Here is a 21,111-nt window from a genome sequence, read left to right as displayed (position 1 = left end):
TTGTTCAACTCCCACTTATGAGTGAGAACATGCCGTGTTTGGTTTTCTGTTTCTGTGTTAGTTTGCTGAGAATGATGGTTTACAGCTTCATACATGTTCCTGCAAAGGTCATGAAGTCATCCTTTTTTATGGCTGCATAATATTCCATGGTGTATATGGCTCTTTTACTTCGTATGTATACCAGTAGGTTATCCCCCTTGACCATCTATGTCAAGCTAATGGGAACCTAGACTGTGGAAAGCTTCATATATAAAGAGCTCTCTCCTTTACTTTTGGGACTGCCATAGTCACTGCTACCACCAAACACCACTGTGGAAGCCCCCCTTACCCCAGACTAAGAAGTTCCCCTCAAGGTCCGTTCTGGTCATCAGCCACACCCTAAACTTCTTTCTCTATCACGAGCTCCTGCTGGAACCATCATCACAAGAACCTGGTAGCCTGGTTGCTACTTGGTAATTATTTTTTAATAACAGCTTTACATAAGATATAAATCACATATCATAAAATTTACCCTCTTGAGATTTTTCATATTTTTTCATATATTCACAGAGCTGTGTAACCACCACTATTGTCTAATTTTAGAATATTCTGATGACTCCAAAAAGAACACCCGTATCCATTAGCAGAAACTCTCCATTCTTCCTCCCACCAACCCCTGGCAATCACTAATCTATATTCTATCTCTATGGATTTGTCTATTCTAGGTATTTTATATATGTGGAATCATAAAATGTGTAGCCTTTCACGCCTGATTTCTTTCACTTAGCATGTTTTTAAGGCTTATAGCATGTTATAGCATCCACGTTATAGCATGTGTCAGCACTTTATTCTTTTTACTGTTTGAGTAACACTTCATTGTAAGATCTACCACATTTTCTTCATCTGTTCTCCATTTATTGGTTGATGGACATTCAGATCATTTCTACTTTTTAGACTATTATCAATAGTGCTGCTATGAATGTTCATATGCAAGTTTTTATGTGAACAGATGTTTTATTTCTTTTAGATATATACAGAGGTGTGAGATTGCTGGGTTATTGAAATTCGTTTTTTATAGAGAGACAACTATCTTAACACGATCTTACATTTGAAATGAAGCACACATTTTTCAAAGTTAAAAAAACATAGTGTCTTCTTTGGTGATGATGGTACAATATTTTCGCAGATTATCAGGATTCTCAAAACAGTCAGTCTTTATCCCATTGGTAGCACAGGCTTGCACAGTGGTTTCTGATTCAGACACATGTGAATTCAAGTCCTGGCACACCCACTTTCTAGATTGCTGATAACCTGGCACTAGAAGGTTCAGTTTGCCGAATCATCGTTTCTTTTCCGGATTAAACTTAGGCCTGTGGTTCTCAAACTCTCATAGTTTTTTTCAAAGTTTTTCATGACATTGCCCACAGAAAATGGAAATATTTTTGTGGGCAAATTTGGTAAGTGGAGGAGACTTTTCATCTGAAGGACAGAAGGGCTTGGTACCTGATCTACCTGAATTGCAGTTCTTCAGTATCCTCAGCCATGCTGGAGTCTTTTCTACTCTACTGAGGCTCTTGTCTGTTAGGAAATTGTTTTCTCAATGTGCTTGCAGACCTGCCCCTTGCTATAACCTTTTCTGTTCCAGTCTGTGAGAATCACCATTAGCCACTGGAGAAAAATATTGCGCAATAAGCTACGCTTTTGAAGGGTTATGATCTCATTGTATTTTATCTTCAGTATGATATGTGGGGGAAACTCTCAAGATAAATGAAGATGCCAGCTCTGGTGTTTTTGAACACTACAGCTCTGACTTCCATTTAGGAAGTTATGGATGCTCGCCACCAATGCACTTAATCTGACCTGGAATTTGATGCCACACCGGTGTCATATTTTTTCTAGACTTCTGAATATCATAGTGTTTTCCTTGACGTGTTTTTCTGTTTTCATCTCAGTCAGCAGTCTTTGGTCATTGTGCTGGTTATGTAAAAAATCTAATTTAAATTCTAGTTTTCTACTGCGAAAAAAAAAATAGTTGACCGTGTTGGATTTCCTGTAGAGAAGTTGGGCATATCATTGCACTCTATTTTATTTTTCTCTGAAGACGATAGCGTGGATTAGCTCTTCCTATCAGGAGAGCACCACTCACATGCCAAGCCCCAGGGAATCGTGATCAACATGGTATTGTGGCGTTAGGATGAGGCTGTTTGGATGGTGATTTGGCTGTAACTTGGTATGAGAATTCTAGTAATTTTAGAAATAATTAAGCGCTGTCTTCGGCACTGTCTTCTACATTCTTGATGCCACCTTCAAGCATGATCATGTATAACAAATTTATGGGGACTGGACTTATTAGTAAAGTTACTGCCATCCTCTGGCGGTGTGAATTAGAGAGGGTGCTTAAGCTCCCAATTCATCTTGATTCTTGTGTGCAGCATCTTCTTGGCAAAAGGATACATGACTTTTTTATTATAATAATCATACAAGCTAATTTACGTTAATCTTGCAAAAACAATTGCCCAAAAGTATTAATAATGTGCAAAGCCACGTATTTCAGAATGTTCTAATGATTGGGTGTGTTTTTCTCCAGATGTTAATTATAACCTTAAAGACCTCCATTGTCATGTCTAACCATTATTGAGTACTTGCAGTGGGCCTGGCACTGTTGTAAGTGTTTTATGTTGATTAAATTATTAAATCCTTACAAACCATTTGAGAAAGACACTAGTATTATCCCCACTTGAAGATGGAAGTAGAGAACATACAACCAGGAAGTGACTGAGCTGGAATTTGCACCCTGGCATTGATAGGTGCAGCTGGTTTTATAAATTATGGAAATGTACGTTTATATTTCAATACGAAAGTGTTTTTGTATGTGCATTCACATGAGCACTCATTTATGTGTGCAGTTGTGTGGATGTGTATATGTGGGTGTGCGACTATGTGTGTATTTGTTTATGTGCTGTACGCAGAATTGAGTTTCTTGCCAATACACTTAATATTCTAACTTGAGCATATTTATCTTAAAAGCAATGTCTTGTCTTCCTGATTTTATTTTGTCTTCTTTGGTCCTGTTTTTTTTTGTCTTCCTTGTTCCATTTGTATAGAACTATTTCCCTCTTCCTCAGTAGAAGCTTCCAAACTATGCTTGTAATACGTAATAATCAGACTAGGTTGAATATATTTCAGTGTAAATCTTTGCTGACATCTGTGTTAAAAATGTCTGTGGGATTTGTTTTAATCAAGGATGGTGAGACAGCAGAGGCAGACATGATGGTCATGAAGAAAAGGTTTATGTTCACAGACTCTGTCAACAGGAGGCTCACCACACTACACAGAACCATGTGGGGAAGGACCAGGGAGGGTTGGGAGGCAGAAGAAGAGTGAAGACTGAGGCTTGCAGAGCCTTGATTGGGGTTCTCTCGGGAAGGAATGGGCAGGGGAGGGTGGGTACATTCAGTTTAGTATTTGAGAGTTTGAGTATTTTTGCTGGGTGCTGGGCTATATGGTGTTCCCTAGTGCCGTGGTAGTTGGCTCTGGGGTGCTTTAGGTAGGGGAAACATTGGCCCATTGGGTGAGAGTTTGATAAAGGAGATGGTTGAGGGTATGGGCTCTGGCTTGGCTGGTTGGCAGGTATGCAGAGGTATACTCTGGGGTGTTGTGTACTGTCTTTAGGAACATGCTAGCCCTAGGAGGGCCAGTCCCTCTAGGAACAAGTCTCCAAATGCCAACAATACAGAAAATAAGAAAATATACCCAACACAAAATATCTGATGAATTCCTTTGAAGAATGTCCTAGAGGTGAAACCAACTAGGCAAAGTAGATAAATAACGTTAAGCTCTTAGGATGTGTGTGTGTGTGTGTGTGTGTACATTAAATCAAAAGAGCACATTCTGTTAAGCAGCCATACCAACCAAGTGCCTCATGTTTGTATTTTAAAACTCACAGTCATTAAAGTACTGTCTGATCCTACAAGTTGTAAACTAACTTTTTTCTAGACTTCTCACGTGGGTAGCTTTCTTCCACAACCTGTCAATTTATTGTGATACACGGCATTAGTTACTGTTGTGATACACGGCATTAGTTACTAAACTAAATAGATCTGTCTGTATACCCCTGCAAGGAAGTGTCCTTAAACTGTGAGATTTGTGCTTGGGAAACATCTGACCTTCCAGAATGAGGTGTTTGTTCCTTAAAGCACAGCCCCATCGCCTCCAGTTTCATCTCTGTGGTTAGTGAACTGTCTCTTATGTTACTGTGGTCATAAACAAAGAGAACTGCAGGGATTTTCTTGAAAAGTAAGATTAAGCAGAACACTTTTCCTCCTACATATGATGTTAGAGAAGGCACATCACTTTCATCTACTCACTCAACTAGAAATGTAATCTATTGCTTAGAGAGAAAATAAACATGTGTGCTACTTTTCCTGTAAAGAATTAACAGGTGTGTGCTATTTACCTAGCTACGGGGGGGGGGGGGGGCACTTTGAGGACCAAGACACAGTATGGCCAGGTCACAATGGAAAGTATTTGTCAATGACTAGGTCCCTGAGCATTTCTTCTTGGTATAAGCAGAGAGCTTTGGATAATAGAGTTTATCTGATGGAGCTGATAAAACCAGTTTCATTTCCTTAGGTACAAGTGACTTTTTTCCTTCCAGGTAAACTGAGACTAGCAAGTAAGAGGTAGCAAGTTCTAGTTTTAGGAATGGCTATCATTGACTCGCAGGCTACACCTGTACGCCACACATTCTGAACGTAACTTTTTTTTGGACCAACTTTACATGAGAATAACAAAGATTTCATGTTCAGTTTGGAGAACACTTATGGAAAGAAGACCTCTGCTTTATCAAGGTTTATATCTTTACACCGCCCATTCTTTGAACCAGTTCTTTCTCTTCTGCACTACAGCAATGGTTTCCTCCATGGTTTTCTGCTGTCTTACACCTGGCAAGTCAACCCTGAATTGGATCTAAATATGTGTGTCAAAATCCTGTCTCACTGCTTAACCCATAAAACTAATCTTACCTCCTTCCTTTAAATGTAAATATTTTGTTCATTTTAAATTACCAAATTAATAAACGCACATTGTTGAAAGTTCAATATAGAATTATATTTTTAAAAATTTCCCTATGACTTAGGAGTAACTACAATTTTCTTAGTTTATTTTAGTCAAATATTGGAATTTTTGTTCTCTAGTTTTAATCTATAGATCAATAAATGTCTATGCTTTATTTTTTTCTGCTCACATCATGATTGGATTTATACACTCAGTATATAGAGTTTTACTACATTGGCTTTATAAGCTGTATAATATTTAATAGTATGGATGTGCCATAATTTATCTGATCTTACTACTTATAACTTTGGTCTTTTCAAACAAAAAATGCATTTGCTGCCCCCATTCTTGGTACATTCTATCTTGAGACTTTATTTCATTTCTCTGCCAAAAGTGTGATCTTTCTATTTCCACTTCATTGACATGATTCCCACACTTCCAAAACCTGCCTGCTCCCCTACTTCCTCCCAGATCAACCTGGGGCTTTTTTCCACGATTTGTTATTGCTCAGTTGGTTGATACGTTCATTCCATAAATATTAGGTACTTTCTATGTGCAAGGAAGTTTGGTGGGTAGTGAGTGGCTTCAGTAACAAGCAGGCCAGGCTCTGGTCTTGTGGCTTTAATGTACAGCAGGGACACCATATCCCACCTCACAGGAATCCAGACTCCATGGCAAGACCTGCTGAGGGCCACGGAGGCAATGGTGTGTCCTTAGCAGGCTTCCTGGAGGCTTCCTTGCTTCTCACAGGGTAAATGGTTACCACTCTAGGGGGAGCCAGTGTTTGATTTGGACCTCAGAGAACGGATAAAGTTCTAATATGGACATGGAGGAATGTGTTCTAGGCAGAAGGGTGGCAGTGGGAAAGTGTAGGGCCTGAGAAGGACTGTGGGTGACCTAATTCCACTGGGGGCTTGATCCTGGGGAATACCTCTGTTGTTCATACCACACTTATTCATATTCACAGTAGCACTACTGTAAAGCTTCCTTTTACTTTTCCTTGCACATTTAGTTTTATCGAAATCAAAATAGTTTTTAATTGTGCTTTTTTATTGGCGATAAATATTTACCATATTATTCTTTTTGCTCTCAATGTTCTTATTTCTAATATATATGTTGCATATAGCTGTTGTCCATCCATTTTCACTGTGATAAATTAGACCATGAAAATGTGCATTCTCTCAGTGGACACCTGTATTATTTCTAATTTTTTGCGATTATGAACAATACTGCTATGAGCATTCTTTTATAGATTTCTTGGGCAGATGTTGAATTTTCCTAGGGCTAAGGCAGCACATTCTCACAGTTCTTATTAAACACTGAACTGATTTTATTGTCTTTTTTTAGGAAGACACTAATTTGGTTGTTAGACATATCTTCCCTACAAGATTTATAAAGCATTTTTCTTTTTTTTAATAGCCTTTATTTGTTTATAATTGTCAAAATTTTTTAGCGCTTCCTAATTGCCAGTAAGTGGTCTAAGTTCTTTCAAATTAACTCGTATAATTTTAAGCTATGGTTTTTATCTCCATATTACAGGACATGGAAACTGAAGCCTAAAGTTAATGGTGGAGCGAAGATTTGAACCCAGGCAATCTGGATCTAGAGTCTGTGCTCCTACTATCTATGCAAGGTTGCCTCTCCTAAACTAGTGTTGGAGGCAGGGTGGATCGCTGGGACTTTGTAGGCTGAGGAACACCGTAGATGGTTCTCACTCATTTGGACTGAGAAAGGAGACAATCAGGCATCTAGCAACAGTATTTAACCCCTTCAGTATTTAGGAACTACTTACCAAATGGGTGCCATCTCTCATTACTTTTTCTGGCTTTATATTTAGGATGGGATCATGTTTGTATTTTCATTAACATATTCCCCATCACATAGCTTTTAATATTTTCAAATACAGAAGTGAAAACACTTGGGGGTTATGTTTCCACCGTGAAGACCTTTACTGTAATGTCCTCCATGACCTCTCCACATTTCAGGCTAATGAACTGAAGGATGAGACACCGTATGTTCACAGCATGTGAGGTTTTATAGCATCGCATTATGTGCTAATCATTAGATGCTTTAGGGGAAGTTAATTCTGTATTGACTTTGTGTTCCTAAGTTTCACCTAATAGGCCAGCTGTGAACTAACTTGTACTTTTCCATAGCAGCGCTCCTGAAACTTGCCATAATCGCTACTCAATGGCCAAAATAAAGTGGACGATTCATTGCCTTTATTTAGTAGAATGTATCTTGGGCTTCACAGTGAGTTTATCCATCACTTGGACAATGACTATCTTGGTTTCTGGCCTTTCCACTACCTAGTCCATCAGTAGGTAATATTTATATGGGTCATACTGTGTCCTAGGCTCTCGGGATAGCGAGAGAACAAAATAAAATCTCTGTCCTCTAGTTACTTGTATTCTAGTGGGTTAAACAGGACTCACATAAGGACATCAACTGACTATAATAATGTAAGTCCTATTATTCCTCCCATGCAAGCGTACATATCCAATATCACTGAGATGACTGAGGACAAAGGCCTCTGGAAGCTATTTTGCTGTCATTGAGCTTGCCAATATATTTTATTCTGTCCCATTACTGAAGCTTCCCAGCCTCAATTTACCTCGTTTGAAGGTACTGAATATACCTGTATCTGTTTGCCTATGGAATATTTTTGTTTATTTATTTACTTGTATGTACCTAAGATGTACAACATGACATTTTGATGTACATACAGCACATGAAAAGAAGAAGCTGTGAAAATTGTAGATCCTTTAAATCAATTTCATATAATAGGATGTAAAAAAAAAATCCCCAAACTCACAAATATATCAGTCAAGCAATTTTAAGTATTTTTAAGTGATATAAAGAAGAAAAATAATAATGGAATCTAATAATGGAGTAAAAGGGAGGTGCTTTAGCCTGCCTGGCCAGAGAGGCTTTCCAGCAGACGTGACATTTTAGTGAAACCTGAATAGTGAGAAGGGACCTTGGGAGAATCTAGAAAAAGATCTAGGATCTAAGGACCAGCAAGTGCCATCTGCAAGGTGATGAGCTTGGTGGGTTTCAAGACCAGAAAGCAGTTCCATGACATGCGTGCATGTGCATGTGTGTGGTGGAAGCACAGAGAACAGGAAGGCTGGAGATCATGTGGAAATAGGGAGGTGGCCATGGAGGAGGGTTTGTTGGTGGGGATCAGGATCTTGCATTTTAGGGAGGTTGCAAAGAGATCTATTGGAAATTTTTGAACAGGGAAAAATTACTTAACCAGATGAGCTCTTTATAAAGATTTATATGGATGCAACACAGAAAATGGACTTTTGAGGGGCATGAGTGAAAAACACCAAGACAAATTAGAATAGCTTCTGCTAAGTCCAGGTGAGAGAGGAAGGTGCTTGAGGTGGGATTACAGTAGCAGACGAGAGAGAAGGGGTGCGATATACATTTTTTGAGGAAGTAGTGACGGGATTTTCTTATGGTTTAGAGTGTTGTAAGGGGGAATTAGAGCAATCCAAAATGACTCCAGCTGTGATGGTGAAGACTCAGCCAAGAAGCAGGTTGGGGAAGGGGGACCACCAGTGGTTTGCTTGGTCCCGGGTAGTTTGGAGGCAATTCTTTGTCTCAGGTAGAGGTGAAGAGGCAGATGGAAGTTGCAGTTTCAGGCACAGGTTGAAGGTGATATGTACACTTCCATTCACCAGCCGGTAAATGTTATTTAAGTCATGGGACTGAATGAGCCACGGGCCCACCCCGCCCCTCCACCCCTGCCTCAAGCAAGGGTGTATAGATAGCGGACAGAGGAGGGCACATGACACGGACAAAGCTATTGTGGCATTTGCTGGATTAAATCCTGGTCAGTGAGGTCTCTGGTCCCAGAGACAGTGAACGATGCTGCAGCTTAGTGAAATTTTATACTTAGTGAAATTTTCATCTCTAAGAAAATACATTTTCAGGTTTGACAAGAAGTTAGTTGGTAGAAATAAATAATCAGCTTAATGTCTTCAGCCGGATGACCTGTGTGTCTAGCATGGGTCCCAATCCTTAGGCAATAGACGATCCTGGCAGAAGTGAGGGGACGGCAAGATGACCCGGGGTTGTAGGGCCAGGGACGTAGCTGTTAAAAGTTTTACTTCTTCCATTTGGCAATGGGACCTCCTTGAGTCCTGACTCTACGTCTGTGAAATAGCAAGGAATGAGAATACTTATCTTACAGGTTTAGTTCAGGAAACCTGTAAAAGATGTTTGAGTACTGTACATAACCTACTTGGCATTTTTTGTATCCTTTTTATTGTCTACTTAGTGAAATCTTTGATTTTTATAGGATATGTCTTGGTAATTTTTATTTTAGGATGGATTTCTTATTTTTAATATACTCACCAAAAACGATAATTAATGCTCTAGAGGTCTGACTTTTTTTTTGAGACCAAAGATTGTGACAAATTTTAATTAACTCAAATGTATCAACATTGACATGTCTAGTCCGTTGGATTTAAGTGGTTTCATCGGATATACACCATGTTATTCCTGACTGAAACATCACATCAGAGGCCTTTCTGCTAAATAGTCTAGTTTATCTAAGCGTATTAGCAGTCTATTTACTGTAAATTTATCTGATATTTTAAGGTATTTGTATTTCTTAGCCTAAAATTATTAATTAAGTAAGTTTCTTCTGTGAATTGTAATGTCCTCCTTTTTTGTCCTTTGACATTTCAAGTGGTTCCAGCGAATTATCTGTGCTGGAATAACTTATCTGACCCCCTCAGGGTTCGTACATTTGCTTATATCTTCCATCTGCTTTCATGTTTCCAGGTCCAGGGGACCCCCCATTTTTTTAGTCTGTCTGACTATAGTAATCCCTTCATCCTTTTGACCATTAATTGGAAAATTATGACATTTAGAAACGACATTTTTCAAAACCATGGGAATCTTTGTATTTGGACCAGATGTTAAGAGAATTTTAAAAGAGGGATAAAACATCTGTGACAATGAATGGCAGAGTCATAGAAGAAATGGGAACTTGGATAGCGTTTTAATGGAAGTGCTAATATTGTAAAGAGGTACAGAGGTAAGGTAGAGAGGCACATGTGGATTTGCATTCTTTTTCTTCATCAATCCACTTCTCAGGTGTTGATTGTTTGTCTGCACTATGTCCAGTACTGTCTGGAGACTGAGGTTTTCATAGCCTTGTTTTAGAAGGAGGCAGATACACAGGTAATTGTAGTTCAGGATGATAAAGGCTGTAATAGGAATGAGAATCAATGTACAGTGGGGTCAGATAGGGACGAGAGAAAAGTGGGAAAAAATTCATAGAAGGCTCCTTAGAGGTGATGCTTAAGGGTTGGGATTAGCAGCAAGGAAACTCAACAACAACAACAACAACAAAAAATGGTTGAAACTGCAGAGGTAAGAAATACAGGATGTTGGTCAGGATGGAGAGGAGGGCCTGGATTCCAGAAGTGGGTAAGGGCAGGATTGTCAAGACACTGACGAAATGAGGAGTGAGTTTTGGGAAGATGGAGGAGGGGGGAATAGTGGGTGTCCCTTGAGCTCTGAGTTGACTGAGTGATGGTGTAGTTAGTTATGAGAGGAAGGAGACATAAGGGAGACAGCTGATGAAGACAGATAAACGAGGTCTGCTTTAGAGCTATTACACTGGCTTTTTTATGTAAATACCCCTATTTTGATGTAAGGGTCTAGATTGTATACAGAGGTTGGGGAGAGGGTCTAGATTTGAGAGCCACCAGTTTTTAGAGACCGTGTGAAATCACATGGGTCTGAAGACAGGGGCCTCTGAGAATGTGTAGATGGAGAAAACAATGCACATTCAGAAGAGATTGGTGTGTACTTTCGTTTGAGGAGACTGCTAGATGCGAAGTAAATGCAGGGAGATTGGGGAGTTACAGAATCCAGGGAAGAGAGGATGTCAGGAGATATTCAAGGAAAGGTCAGTGGTCACAAAGGCCATGGAGATGACTAGTTGCATAAGCTCCCTGGATTTCACAAGCGGGAGGTGATCTGTGATATTGACCAGACTGATGACAGTAGAAAGGTATCATCTTTTCTTCCCACTGTGGTAGCGTTGCTTTTCTGTTTGGGCATAGACTCCACATCGTGCGGTGGATGAGAGAGAAAATGGCGCTCCATTCTTGTACATCTTGGCTAAAAGCGAATGAGAGCTATGAATAGGAACTTCATATGGTGAGCGCCATTTATAACTGGAATATTTTAGTGTGTCCACATGATTTTCCTGCCCTGAGGAAACGTCTCTAGGTAAATTCTTTCGAAATTGCCCAGGTAGTTACATTGCCTTGAAAGCCCATTATTTAAGTACTTTTTTCTTTTTTTCTTAGAAAGGGCTTTTGTTGGTTTAGCTGACACAGAAGTAGATTGAATGAACTTTCACTTAGTTTTAAAACCTGCTGACAGATAAAATTAATATTGCCTTTGTGTAAATAATAATTTTATCTAATGGACTTCATTTATTTTTATCGTTCCTCCAGGCGATCTGGAGCTAAACAAGGGGAAGAAGGCAAATGTGTAATAACAGTTCCCTTTGAAGAGAGATATAAAAGAAGGTCACTGGAGCCGAACCATTATTGAAATGTATAAAATAGTTTAATGTTTGCTTTTTTCCATTTTATATCATGAGGTCCTTTTATATAGCCATAAAATTCCATCTCCTCTGAGTTCACATGTGATGAAAATCTATGGGTAACAAAGCCAACTTCTTCGATTACCTGAAGGTGGCAGTGAGTGGTGTTTCTGGAGTTAAGGGTGGTCCGTGTTTCAGTAACACATTCCTAAAGATGTATCCCTGATTCATTTATGACAAACTTCTTTCAGCTGAAACTTGGCAATCAAGATACATGGGTTCAAATAATATAAAAAAGATCTTGTTTCTTGATAAGTGCACTATAAAAATTGAAGAGATGTGATATATTTGTTGGAACATCCTGATTCCCCTTATGGGCTCAATGTAATAAGAGGAAACCTTTAATTTCACTGTATTTCCCAAATAATAAAATGTTCAGTTATTGTTTTTGAAAAAGATTAGAAGAATCTATTTACTTGAACATTGCATTAACTTAAGTTTATTGTTTTATTGATTCTTCATTTAATTCCATTTCCTGCACTGTACCTAGAATATCTGATACGACAGCAAGAAAAGAGCATAGATTCATGTAATACATTCCTTCTAGTCCTGAACAGACCGGGGCTCTGATTCTCCTGGATTGTTTATTCCTGCCTCATTGAACACTCTAACTTGAACCTCTTTAAAGATCACGGTTTCTATATTCCCCCATTCAGGAGGATTTCTTCCTTCTTTGTTTCCGACAACTTTGCTTCTATTCCTACTTTTATTTCATAAATATAAAAAGAGATTTTTCTTTGTTTGACTACTCTGAGTTGTGATCTGGGAGTCCTGGGGCTACCGTCCTCTTCATCCTCAGTCCTGTCTTAGAAAGCTATACCTTGTCCACAGAAGAAATCCTTCAATATGGCTGGATTAATATGGATTACGGACACCCTGGAGACACTGCCTGTTTTCATGCCTTAGGTTCGTCCCTAATTATTTTCACTAGAGACAAAACTATGCTCCTGGTCTGGGAATGATCAGGTCATGTGACCTTGTGACCTCAAGTATGTGGTTTTAGAAGCTTGAGCAAGGAGCTCAGGCTGTAGAATATAAACAGCCAGAAGGTAGCAGGACCTGTCTTGATGTGGTCTGTCACTGCACCGTTGATCTCACATGCACTGTTTAATCTCTCTGAGCTACAAAGAGGGAAGAGAGACTAGGTGATTTCTCTTTCCTCATTCACTTTCCGAATTCTGGGAGTCCTTGAGTCATTTCTTGTCTCAGATGTACCAAGGGCCTAAGCCACCTCACAATGGGCTCACTCAGTGGCAGGGGATGGGTAGATTCTAAATGGCCCGTAGAACACTAGCTCTGTTTTCTCGGATTCGTTCAGGCAGCCAATTCAGCATGTTGGAGCACATACACTTGGCATTGGAACTATGTGTAGATTGTTTACAATGAAAGAGAGAAGCAAAACTTAAGACTTAGAAACACAGAAGGTCTGGGTCTATCCAAGGCAACCTTTCCCATGGAAGCAGTGGTGTGGCAGGCACTCTAATGTCCCCTCTGGGTTTCTGGAGAGGAGCTGCCGCTGCGGCTGGTGTCAGCCACCGTGGTGTGATCATGGAAGACAGTCTGTACCTGGAGCAGTGGGAGGACTAGGCAGATGAGGGGCTCATGGCATCAGCAAGGGTGCAGATGTGGCTACTGAGTGTTCAAGGCTGCCTCTGAGGACCCTGGTGAGGCGAGAGTGACCACAGGGAAGGTCTTGCAGTGCGAGTAGTGGAGACAGATTAAGAAGAAACTAATTCTCAGCTTTTCCTGGAAAAGCATGATTTTTTTTTTTGAAAGGCAGAAGCTGAATCCTGAATTCTTGAATAGGCAGGACTATTTACTGGGCAGCAGCTGACAATCATGCACGGGACCCCATCTTTGGCTCTGACAGGATGTGTAGGGCATGGCTTCGGGGTTGGTTGGTTTGCTGGAATGATTCTTTAGTAGTTCTGCTGCATTCAGTCTGGGAGGGGACTCCAGTTTCTGTGTGAGCAGTTCATCTGATCCCCTAAAACAGGGGTAAGAAATGGAAAGAACAAATGCAAAAACAAACATTTGAAAAGCATGTTCCAGCTGGGCACGGTGGCGCACGCCTGTAATCCCAGCACTTTGGGAGGCTGAGGTGGGAGGATCACGAGGTCAGGAGTTCAAGACCAGCCTGACCAACATGGTGAAACCCTCTCTCTACTAAAAACACAAAAATTAGCCAGGTGTGGTGGTGTGTGCCTGTAATCCCAGCTACTCAGGAGGCTGAGGCAGGAGAATTGCTTGAACCCAGGAGGTGGAGGTTGCAGTGAGCTGAGATCGTGCCATTGCACTCCAGCCTGGGCAACAGAACTAGACTATGTCTCAAGAAAAAAAAAAAAAAAAAAAAAGCATGTCCCAACTCTGCAAATCCTGGATGTTATGTTTTTTACATTATAACAAGCTGTAACTGTTCCTAATTAAGAGACACACATGCAGCAATCGCCTCTAATATATGCTTCAGCCTTTTGGTGCTAAGGATGGCCCTGCTGTGACATGCATGGGGCAGGACTTCCTGAGACATCTCTGAGGCCACCTCACTGGGTCAGCTCGCTCACCTGACTCCTTTGTCCTCTTGCCAAAGGAAGTCTCTAATGCCATCAAGTAGGGGATGGGCCCAGGAGGGGTTTGTGGACTCTCTGGACTGTAACAACAGATTAGGCTATATCCATCTTTATGATAGGCCTGTAGCTCAGAAGAAACCCAGCCTCCTCTGAAAAGTACATTAAGCTTATGTTGGATCTGTATTTATTAATAACTGGTTAGACACTGTTCCCTAAGCAAAACGCCTCATGGAAGCTTTTATTCTTTTGATTTCTTTTTTATCTGACAGCAATTTTTTTTTTCCTAAAAGGAGCAGTTATTTTCTGTCCCCAAAGCCTATTCAGTTTCAGTTGTAGCGTGGGAGTGAATGAGAAATGTTATTTATTGCACAAACACTTCTATACAGAGTTGTACTTATTTAGATCAAGCTTATAGAGATATCCTCCTACATCAGGAAAATAAAAGGAAGTTTAGGGGTTTCAGGGGTTTTGAAGTAGAGGCACCAAAAATGCTTATATATTGTCGCCCAAACTGGCTTTCTAGAATAAATCTTCATATTGGCAAAATCATTTGTTTCATATTAACTCATGTCATGTATTTTTATTTTTCTAGAGTTGGTAGGATGATGTTAGAACAACTTTGATCCTTTGGAAATTCCTTCATAATGTATTTCCCAAATGTAGCACGTAGTTGAAATTAACAGGAATTTCATATATTTTGAAATTTTGCCTGAATGACTCAACACAAATTTAGTTTGGTGTTTTATATAAGCATATTTTGAATAATCTTTCAAGTCATGGCAGCTCGTTTAACTTCCAAAGAGGAAGTTATCTATGCATGTATGCGTATGTATGTATGTATGTATGTATGTATGTATGTATGTATGTATCTATCTATCTATCTATCTATCTATCTATCTATCTATCTATCTATCTATCGTAGAGGTTCTCAACCAGGGGCAATTTGGCAGTGTCTGGAGACAATTTTGGTTGGTGCAAAGTTGGCCATGGGAGGGGGGGTGTTACTGGCTCTAGTAGGTACAGGCCAGGGATGTGCTAAATGCATAGAATAGCCCAGAACACAGAATTATATGACTAAAATGTCAATAGTGCTGAGCTTGAGCACTAAAAGCCCTGGTATAAATGTGTTCCTCCTACACCACTGAGAGGCAAGAGCTCCATGATTCAGTGCAAGATGGACCTGCTGAGTCCAGGAAGGAGGTATCTGCTATTTAAAGCTGAGTCTATTTAGAGTAAAAGCCTCTTCAAGGAGTTAGCTTTCCATGGTAAGCTGCTCAAAAAAGCCCACGTCTCTGCATGAAGACTATAAATGCCCTTTCCTGTCACCTTACCATAATGACAGTTTACAGTACCTTTAGTTTAAGAAAAAAGGTAATACGTTATAGTCTGAAAATTATAAACCTCAAAAAATTACCTGTTCTCATTAAATGTTCTTTCCTAACATGACAAACATGTCATTTCAGCTCATCACCCTCGAACTACGTGTTCCATTTTAGCTGCTCGTTCTCCGTATGTGTCATTTCCCCTCTTCTCTAATTGTCGCTTTCCAAATCCCAAGGAAAGAGCATTTCAGACACTTGTGTTATTTTTCTCTTCCTTTCATTCAGGAGGCAAAGATGTTAGGGCTTCTAACATCACATGTCTTAAGATCAGAGTGGGCGGCATATTGTAAATAAAGGACAGTTTCAGTCACAAGCAGGTCTGGATGATGCCCTTCATCAGTAGCAGAAGGGGAATCTATGTTGGCTTAAATGTGCATGTTGAAAAACTGTGTGTAAGAAAAGAATATGCTGTTAGTCCCTAGTTGATTTGCACTCATTCTTGGAGATAATGGCAGGACAGTGCTCCAATCCATCTCCATGATGGCTTGCTGCTCTGTGAGAGTGGACCTACCAGTGATATGGCTCTGGGTGGCTGTTGGGTGCCAGGCATGGGTGTGAGTGCTTGGCACCATGCTTACTACAGAGCTAGCATGTATTAAGGGTTGACTGCCACTTCATCATCCTTCTCCTTTTATCTTCATCATTGCTGATCTGTTTTGATGTGTTACTGTGTGACTGTGATAATTTACCTGAACTGGTATGGGCGCCCCAAACCTCCTTGCTTTTAACAGAATGAAATCACATCTAAAGCACCTCTAACAAGTGTTTATTTTAAAATACACAATTTGATAAAATTTCATATCTTAAGTCTCAGGTCAGGAGGCTCAGAAAAGATAGGCTACTTCATCCGGTTACCTTTAGACTGGAGTTCCAAAGCAGACTCCGGTGTTGCACACTGTAACTCGTTTTCAAAAGTGAAACTCATACTTTCAGTGTTATAACCCAGGGTGAATGAGCATTTGCTCATCCATTGTCCATTACAGTGCTCTGTGCTTGGGCAGGGATTGTGGGCTGGTGGATAGATGAGCCTCTGGCTCTCCGTTTTCCTCCGTAGCCCATCCTCCACCTTCATGCTCAGCATCTCTTGTTCCTACAGAAGCTATACTCTTCCCTTGTCTTGATTTGCAGTCCCATTACCTATTTCTCTGCCCAACCTGAATGTTTTGGTCAATGGAAATGTTGTACAATTCCTTCCATTCTTAAGGACCCCAACCTCCTGCCTGCTCTGAAGTTCTTGGTCCTGGTGAGTCTGTACTTGGCTTCCTTATATCAGCTCCATGGTTGCTACTTATGGATGCAATAGGCCTTACCTCATGCTGCTTGGTTCCTTTGCAAATTCTTACATGCTGGGTATGCAGTTGTCACTCAGTAAATATTGAGGGAATGAGAGACTCTAAACTCAGCTGGACCTTCAGGTTTCTGGTCGGGTTTATTCATATTGAACCAACCTCTATGAAATTAACCCATAATTTTTCTACTCTTCAATTTCAAAATTTAAATTATCATGTCTTATCCTTCCTCCCCATTTGGTTGACTCAGAAAATACAGACTGTGAAATTTAATACACCCTCAAATCTATGTTTTCTTTATCTTGAAATCTCACCATTTGTTCAGGTGGTAAGCACTCCTTTTTAACGAAGGCTTCTTTCCTTTCTTTCACTTTCTTTACTGGAACCCTAATAGCTTCCCACCTCAGTTTTCTCTGGATTTTCTTCCAATTCCTCTCTCTTTTATGTATGTATTTATTAATTACTATTATTATTATTTAGAGACAAAGTCTTGCTCTGTTGCCTAGGCAGGAGTCCAGTGGCACCTTCTCAGCTCACTGCAGCCTTGAGCTTCTGGGCTAATGCAATCCTCCTGCTTCAGCCACCCAAGTAGCTAAGACTACAGACACACACTACTATGCCTGGCCAATTTTTATTTTTATTTTTTGTATAGAGAAAATTTCATTATATTTCCCAGGCTGGTCTCAATCTCCTGACCTCAGGTGATCCACCTGCCTCAGCCTCCCAAAGTGCTGGGATTACAGGCATGAGCCACCATGCCCGGCCAAGTGTCTTAAACTTAATGTGCGCGCATGCGCACACACACACGATTCTAATCTCATCTAAACAAAATCCCTCTGTTGAGTATCCTATTAAAATGAATGGCTTCACAATCCTTGAAGGCACTTACATTTTCTGTCTTAAGTCCATTGCTGTCTCTTTGCTCTGTGTTCCCAAAATTTAGCAGATTATAACAACCACTCTTTTATTATATTTTGCATTTGTGGGGTCAGGAGTTTGGGCAGTGCTCAACTGAGAGATTCTTTTTTTTTTTTTTTTTTTTTTTGGAGACGGAGTCTAGCTCTGTCGCCCAGGCTGGAGTGCAGTGGCACGATCTCGGCTCACTGCAAGCTCCGCCTCCCGGGTTTACTCCATTCTCCTGCCTCAGCCTCCCGAGTAGCTGGGACTACAGGCACCCGCCATCTTGCCCAGCTAGTTTTTGTATTTTTTAGTAGAGACGGGGTTTCACCGTGTAGCTCAGGATGGTCTCGATCTCCTGACCTCGTGATCCACCCGTCTCGGCCTCCCAAAGTGCTGGGATTACAGGCTTGAGCCACCGTGCCCGGCCTTCAACTGAGAGATTCTTTTGCTCTCATAGTATCTACTGAAATTACTCAATGGGTTTCAGCTTCACTCATGGCTGGAGAGTTGGGCTCATGTGTGACCCCATAACTGGAGCACCTAAACGTGTTCTCTCTAGCATGGCCATCTCAGTGTAGTTGGACTTCTGACCTAGTGTCTCTTAGAACACATTGAAGAATGTGTTCTAAGCTGCAGGATGTAGCAATTGCCAGGCTTTTAGGGCCTGGGCTTGGAAACTAGCACAAGATGACTTCTGTTGTATTCAAATGAGCAGAGCAGTCACTGAATCAACCCAGATTCTAGGTGGAGAATATAGCTCCACCTCTCAGCGCGAGGAATGCCAGAATCTGTGGCCGTCTTTAATTTGCCGTAGTTTCCTTTACCCACAGTCGTTGTGTACTGTGTTTGCCTTTTTATTCCCATTGACACCACCAAAGTCACTGCTTCATTTATTTCTCTTCTTAACAATTGTAATGGCTTCCAATTGACTTCTCCATTTCTATGCTCTCATCTACCTAATTTCCTAGGTACACTATTGTGATAATGGCCTTATTAATATTAATAAGATCTTCTAAGATTAGTATACTATGGTAGCTTGTTGCCTGAAAATAAAGACCTCACACCTTACTGTAGTTTGCCTTCCAAATCCTAACCTACTCTGTAAGCTCTTCCCAATGCTTCCCTTTAAATTTCCTGGAACGAGTATGGCACACCATTCCTAAAACATGTTGCATACCTCTTCCTCTTACCCCTCCAATGTGCCTTTTCATTCTCTTCCCTGGGGATGGAATGTCATTCTAGAAACCTCCATCTGTTGAAATCCTCCTTATCCTCCAGCATTACACTCAGATTTGAGCCCCTCCATGGACCCGTCATAGATCCTTCTCTGTAGCAATCGCACTCTCCCTTGACTCCCACAGCACTCCCGTTCTTTTTAAGATTTGCTAACGCTTGGATCATAGTTATTTTTACAGGCTTATATTACTTTAATGCTTGTTAATCATTTAAATTGTTCATAATCTTTAAAGTTTCCCGGCATAGTACTTTTATTTCACCCAGTAGGTGCTCGATATAGATTTTATTTGATTCACACTTGATCTCTAGCCAGATATTTTGCAGGCAGATTATCTACAATTTTAAAAGGTTATCCTGCATCACAAAATACAGAATTTAGCAAATCGTGATTTTTTAAAGTTGTGTAGCGTAATATTCATCAGTTTATTGGTAAAAGACAATGGCCATGGCCTTCTTAAAAATAAGTCTTTTAAATGTTAAAAAGGGATGGACAGGTATTTATAGGATTTCCACATATAGACCTGTGTTTGCACAAAGGGTTAGGATAGGTGGCCAAGGGAAATCCAGCCAATCCCATCTATTAATCTACATTCCTTAGGAGTGAGTGTGATGACAGTACAGCTTAAGATTGAGCATTTCTCGTTTAAAACAAATGGGCTATATCATGCAATTATTGGGAGAATGAGAGGTCTGTATTGAGATACACACACTCCGCATGCATTCATACAGCCTGGGATATGACGTAGACAAAATATGCTGGTCTGAGCCCTCCAAGCTCTCCTCTAGCTCAACAGAGTGTAACCTTAATGTTAGTGAGGGAGTTTTACCAGAAGACCACCCACCGGAAAATGAACTCACGGTCATCCGATTCTTCTCTTTTGTGTGTTTTAGGCACTTTCCACACATGAGGGGAAGAAGAGCTTCTGTTTAGAAGACACGAGCCCAGAGTCAGAGGCCCCTTGCCCACCATGAAGGGAACCTGTGTTATAGCATGGCTGTTCTCAAGCCTGGGGCTGTGGAGACTCGCCCGCCCAGAGGCCCAGGGTACGACTCAGTGCCAGAGAGCTGAGCACCCAGTCATCTCCTATAAAGGTAAGGGACCAGCAAGCACTGAATGCAAAGTCATCATCTAAAGGCACGTTCTGTATTTAGTGATAGAAGATAATAGAGCATCACAAATGCTATATAATGCAGTGACTCTGGTTTTGGACATAGTTTAAAATAAAGGTAAAAATACAAAAGCCTCTATCATTAGAATTTCATATCCAGAAACTGATCACTACCTCAAGAGGGATCTAAGACAGGGATTACCAAGGTAAAACATCTCATTGTTTCTGTTCACCTTTATTTAACAGGTACTGCAGGCCTCCTAAGTGTTTGAACCAGAGGATAAAAATGTGACCATAGAAATAGCAACAAAACTAAGGAAAGCCTAAAATTCTTCACTATGACATTTTCCTGCGAAGCGTTAGTCTTTCCTCCCACCAATTTATACTTTTATTTTTTTTTAATATACAAGTATGTTCTTTAATATCCCAGAGGTCATTCATTTGTCATCCAAAGGGGATGGATAAGATGTTATGTTTGCCTTTTTCTTATTTTGATTATTAGAATTATTATTAATACATGAATTTTAACATATTTGATGTATTTTAATCCATGTAGCTTACATCCTTATACACGGTGAAATTGTAGCATTTTAAGCCCAGAGTAACCTCTTGAGAGCGGCTGCTGGATCCTTCTGACTCATCCAAGTCATCTTTGAGAGCTTCTTTGCTCTCTGGGTTGACGAGATGTTCCTATTCCTTTTACCTATTTCTTTCCATAGATCTGGGAATCACTCATTTCTGGATGCTTTGAGCACCAAATGTGCCCACAGGTCTTCTCGGTGGACAGTGCTAAGAAAAGCATTTTAAAAATAGACCACAAGCTTCTCCTGGTACTTACAATTCATCTCCAGGACTCTAGGGTCTTTGTTAACTTTTCCCATCTTAGTGTTTATTTCTTCCTTGCACAAAATCTCAAGTCTCTGCAGACCAACCTAATTATTTATTTGCCCT

At 40.4% G+C, this 21,111-nt stretch overlaps 1 protein-coding gene across 1 annotated transcript in view; it reads left to right on the top strand.

Annotated features, from left to right (window-relative positions):
• The window catches only part of SEMA5A (sema domain, seven thrombospondin repeats (type 1 and type 1-like), transmembrane domain (TM) and short cytoplasmic domain, (semaphorin) 5A), a 539,042-nt gene that overhangs the window by 153,511 nt on the left and 364,420 nt on the right, over window positions 1–21,111 (top strand). The window contains exon 3 of the mRNA XM_011940969.1: window positions 19,943–20,143. Within this exon, the coding sequence (XP_011796359.1) occupies window positions 20,020–20,143 (124 nt within the window). The 5' untranslated portion in view covers window positions 19,943–20,019. The remainder of the gene's footprint in view (window positions 1–19,942; window positions 20,144–21,111) is intronic.

Source organism: Colobus angolensis, unplaced genomic scaffold, assembly GCF_000951035.1.
Source record: "Colobus angolensis palliatus isolate OR3802 unplaced genomic scaffold, Cang.pa_1.0 Scaffold196, whole genome shotgun sequence".
Classification (NCBI taxonomy): Eukaryota; Metazoa; Chordata; class Mammalia; order Primates; family Cercopithecidae; genus Colobus; species Colobus angolensis.
The sequence above is the reverse complement of the archived record's forward strand: the minus strand, read 5'-3'. Positions and strand labels throughout refer to the sequence as shown.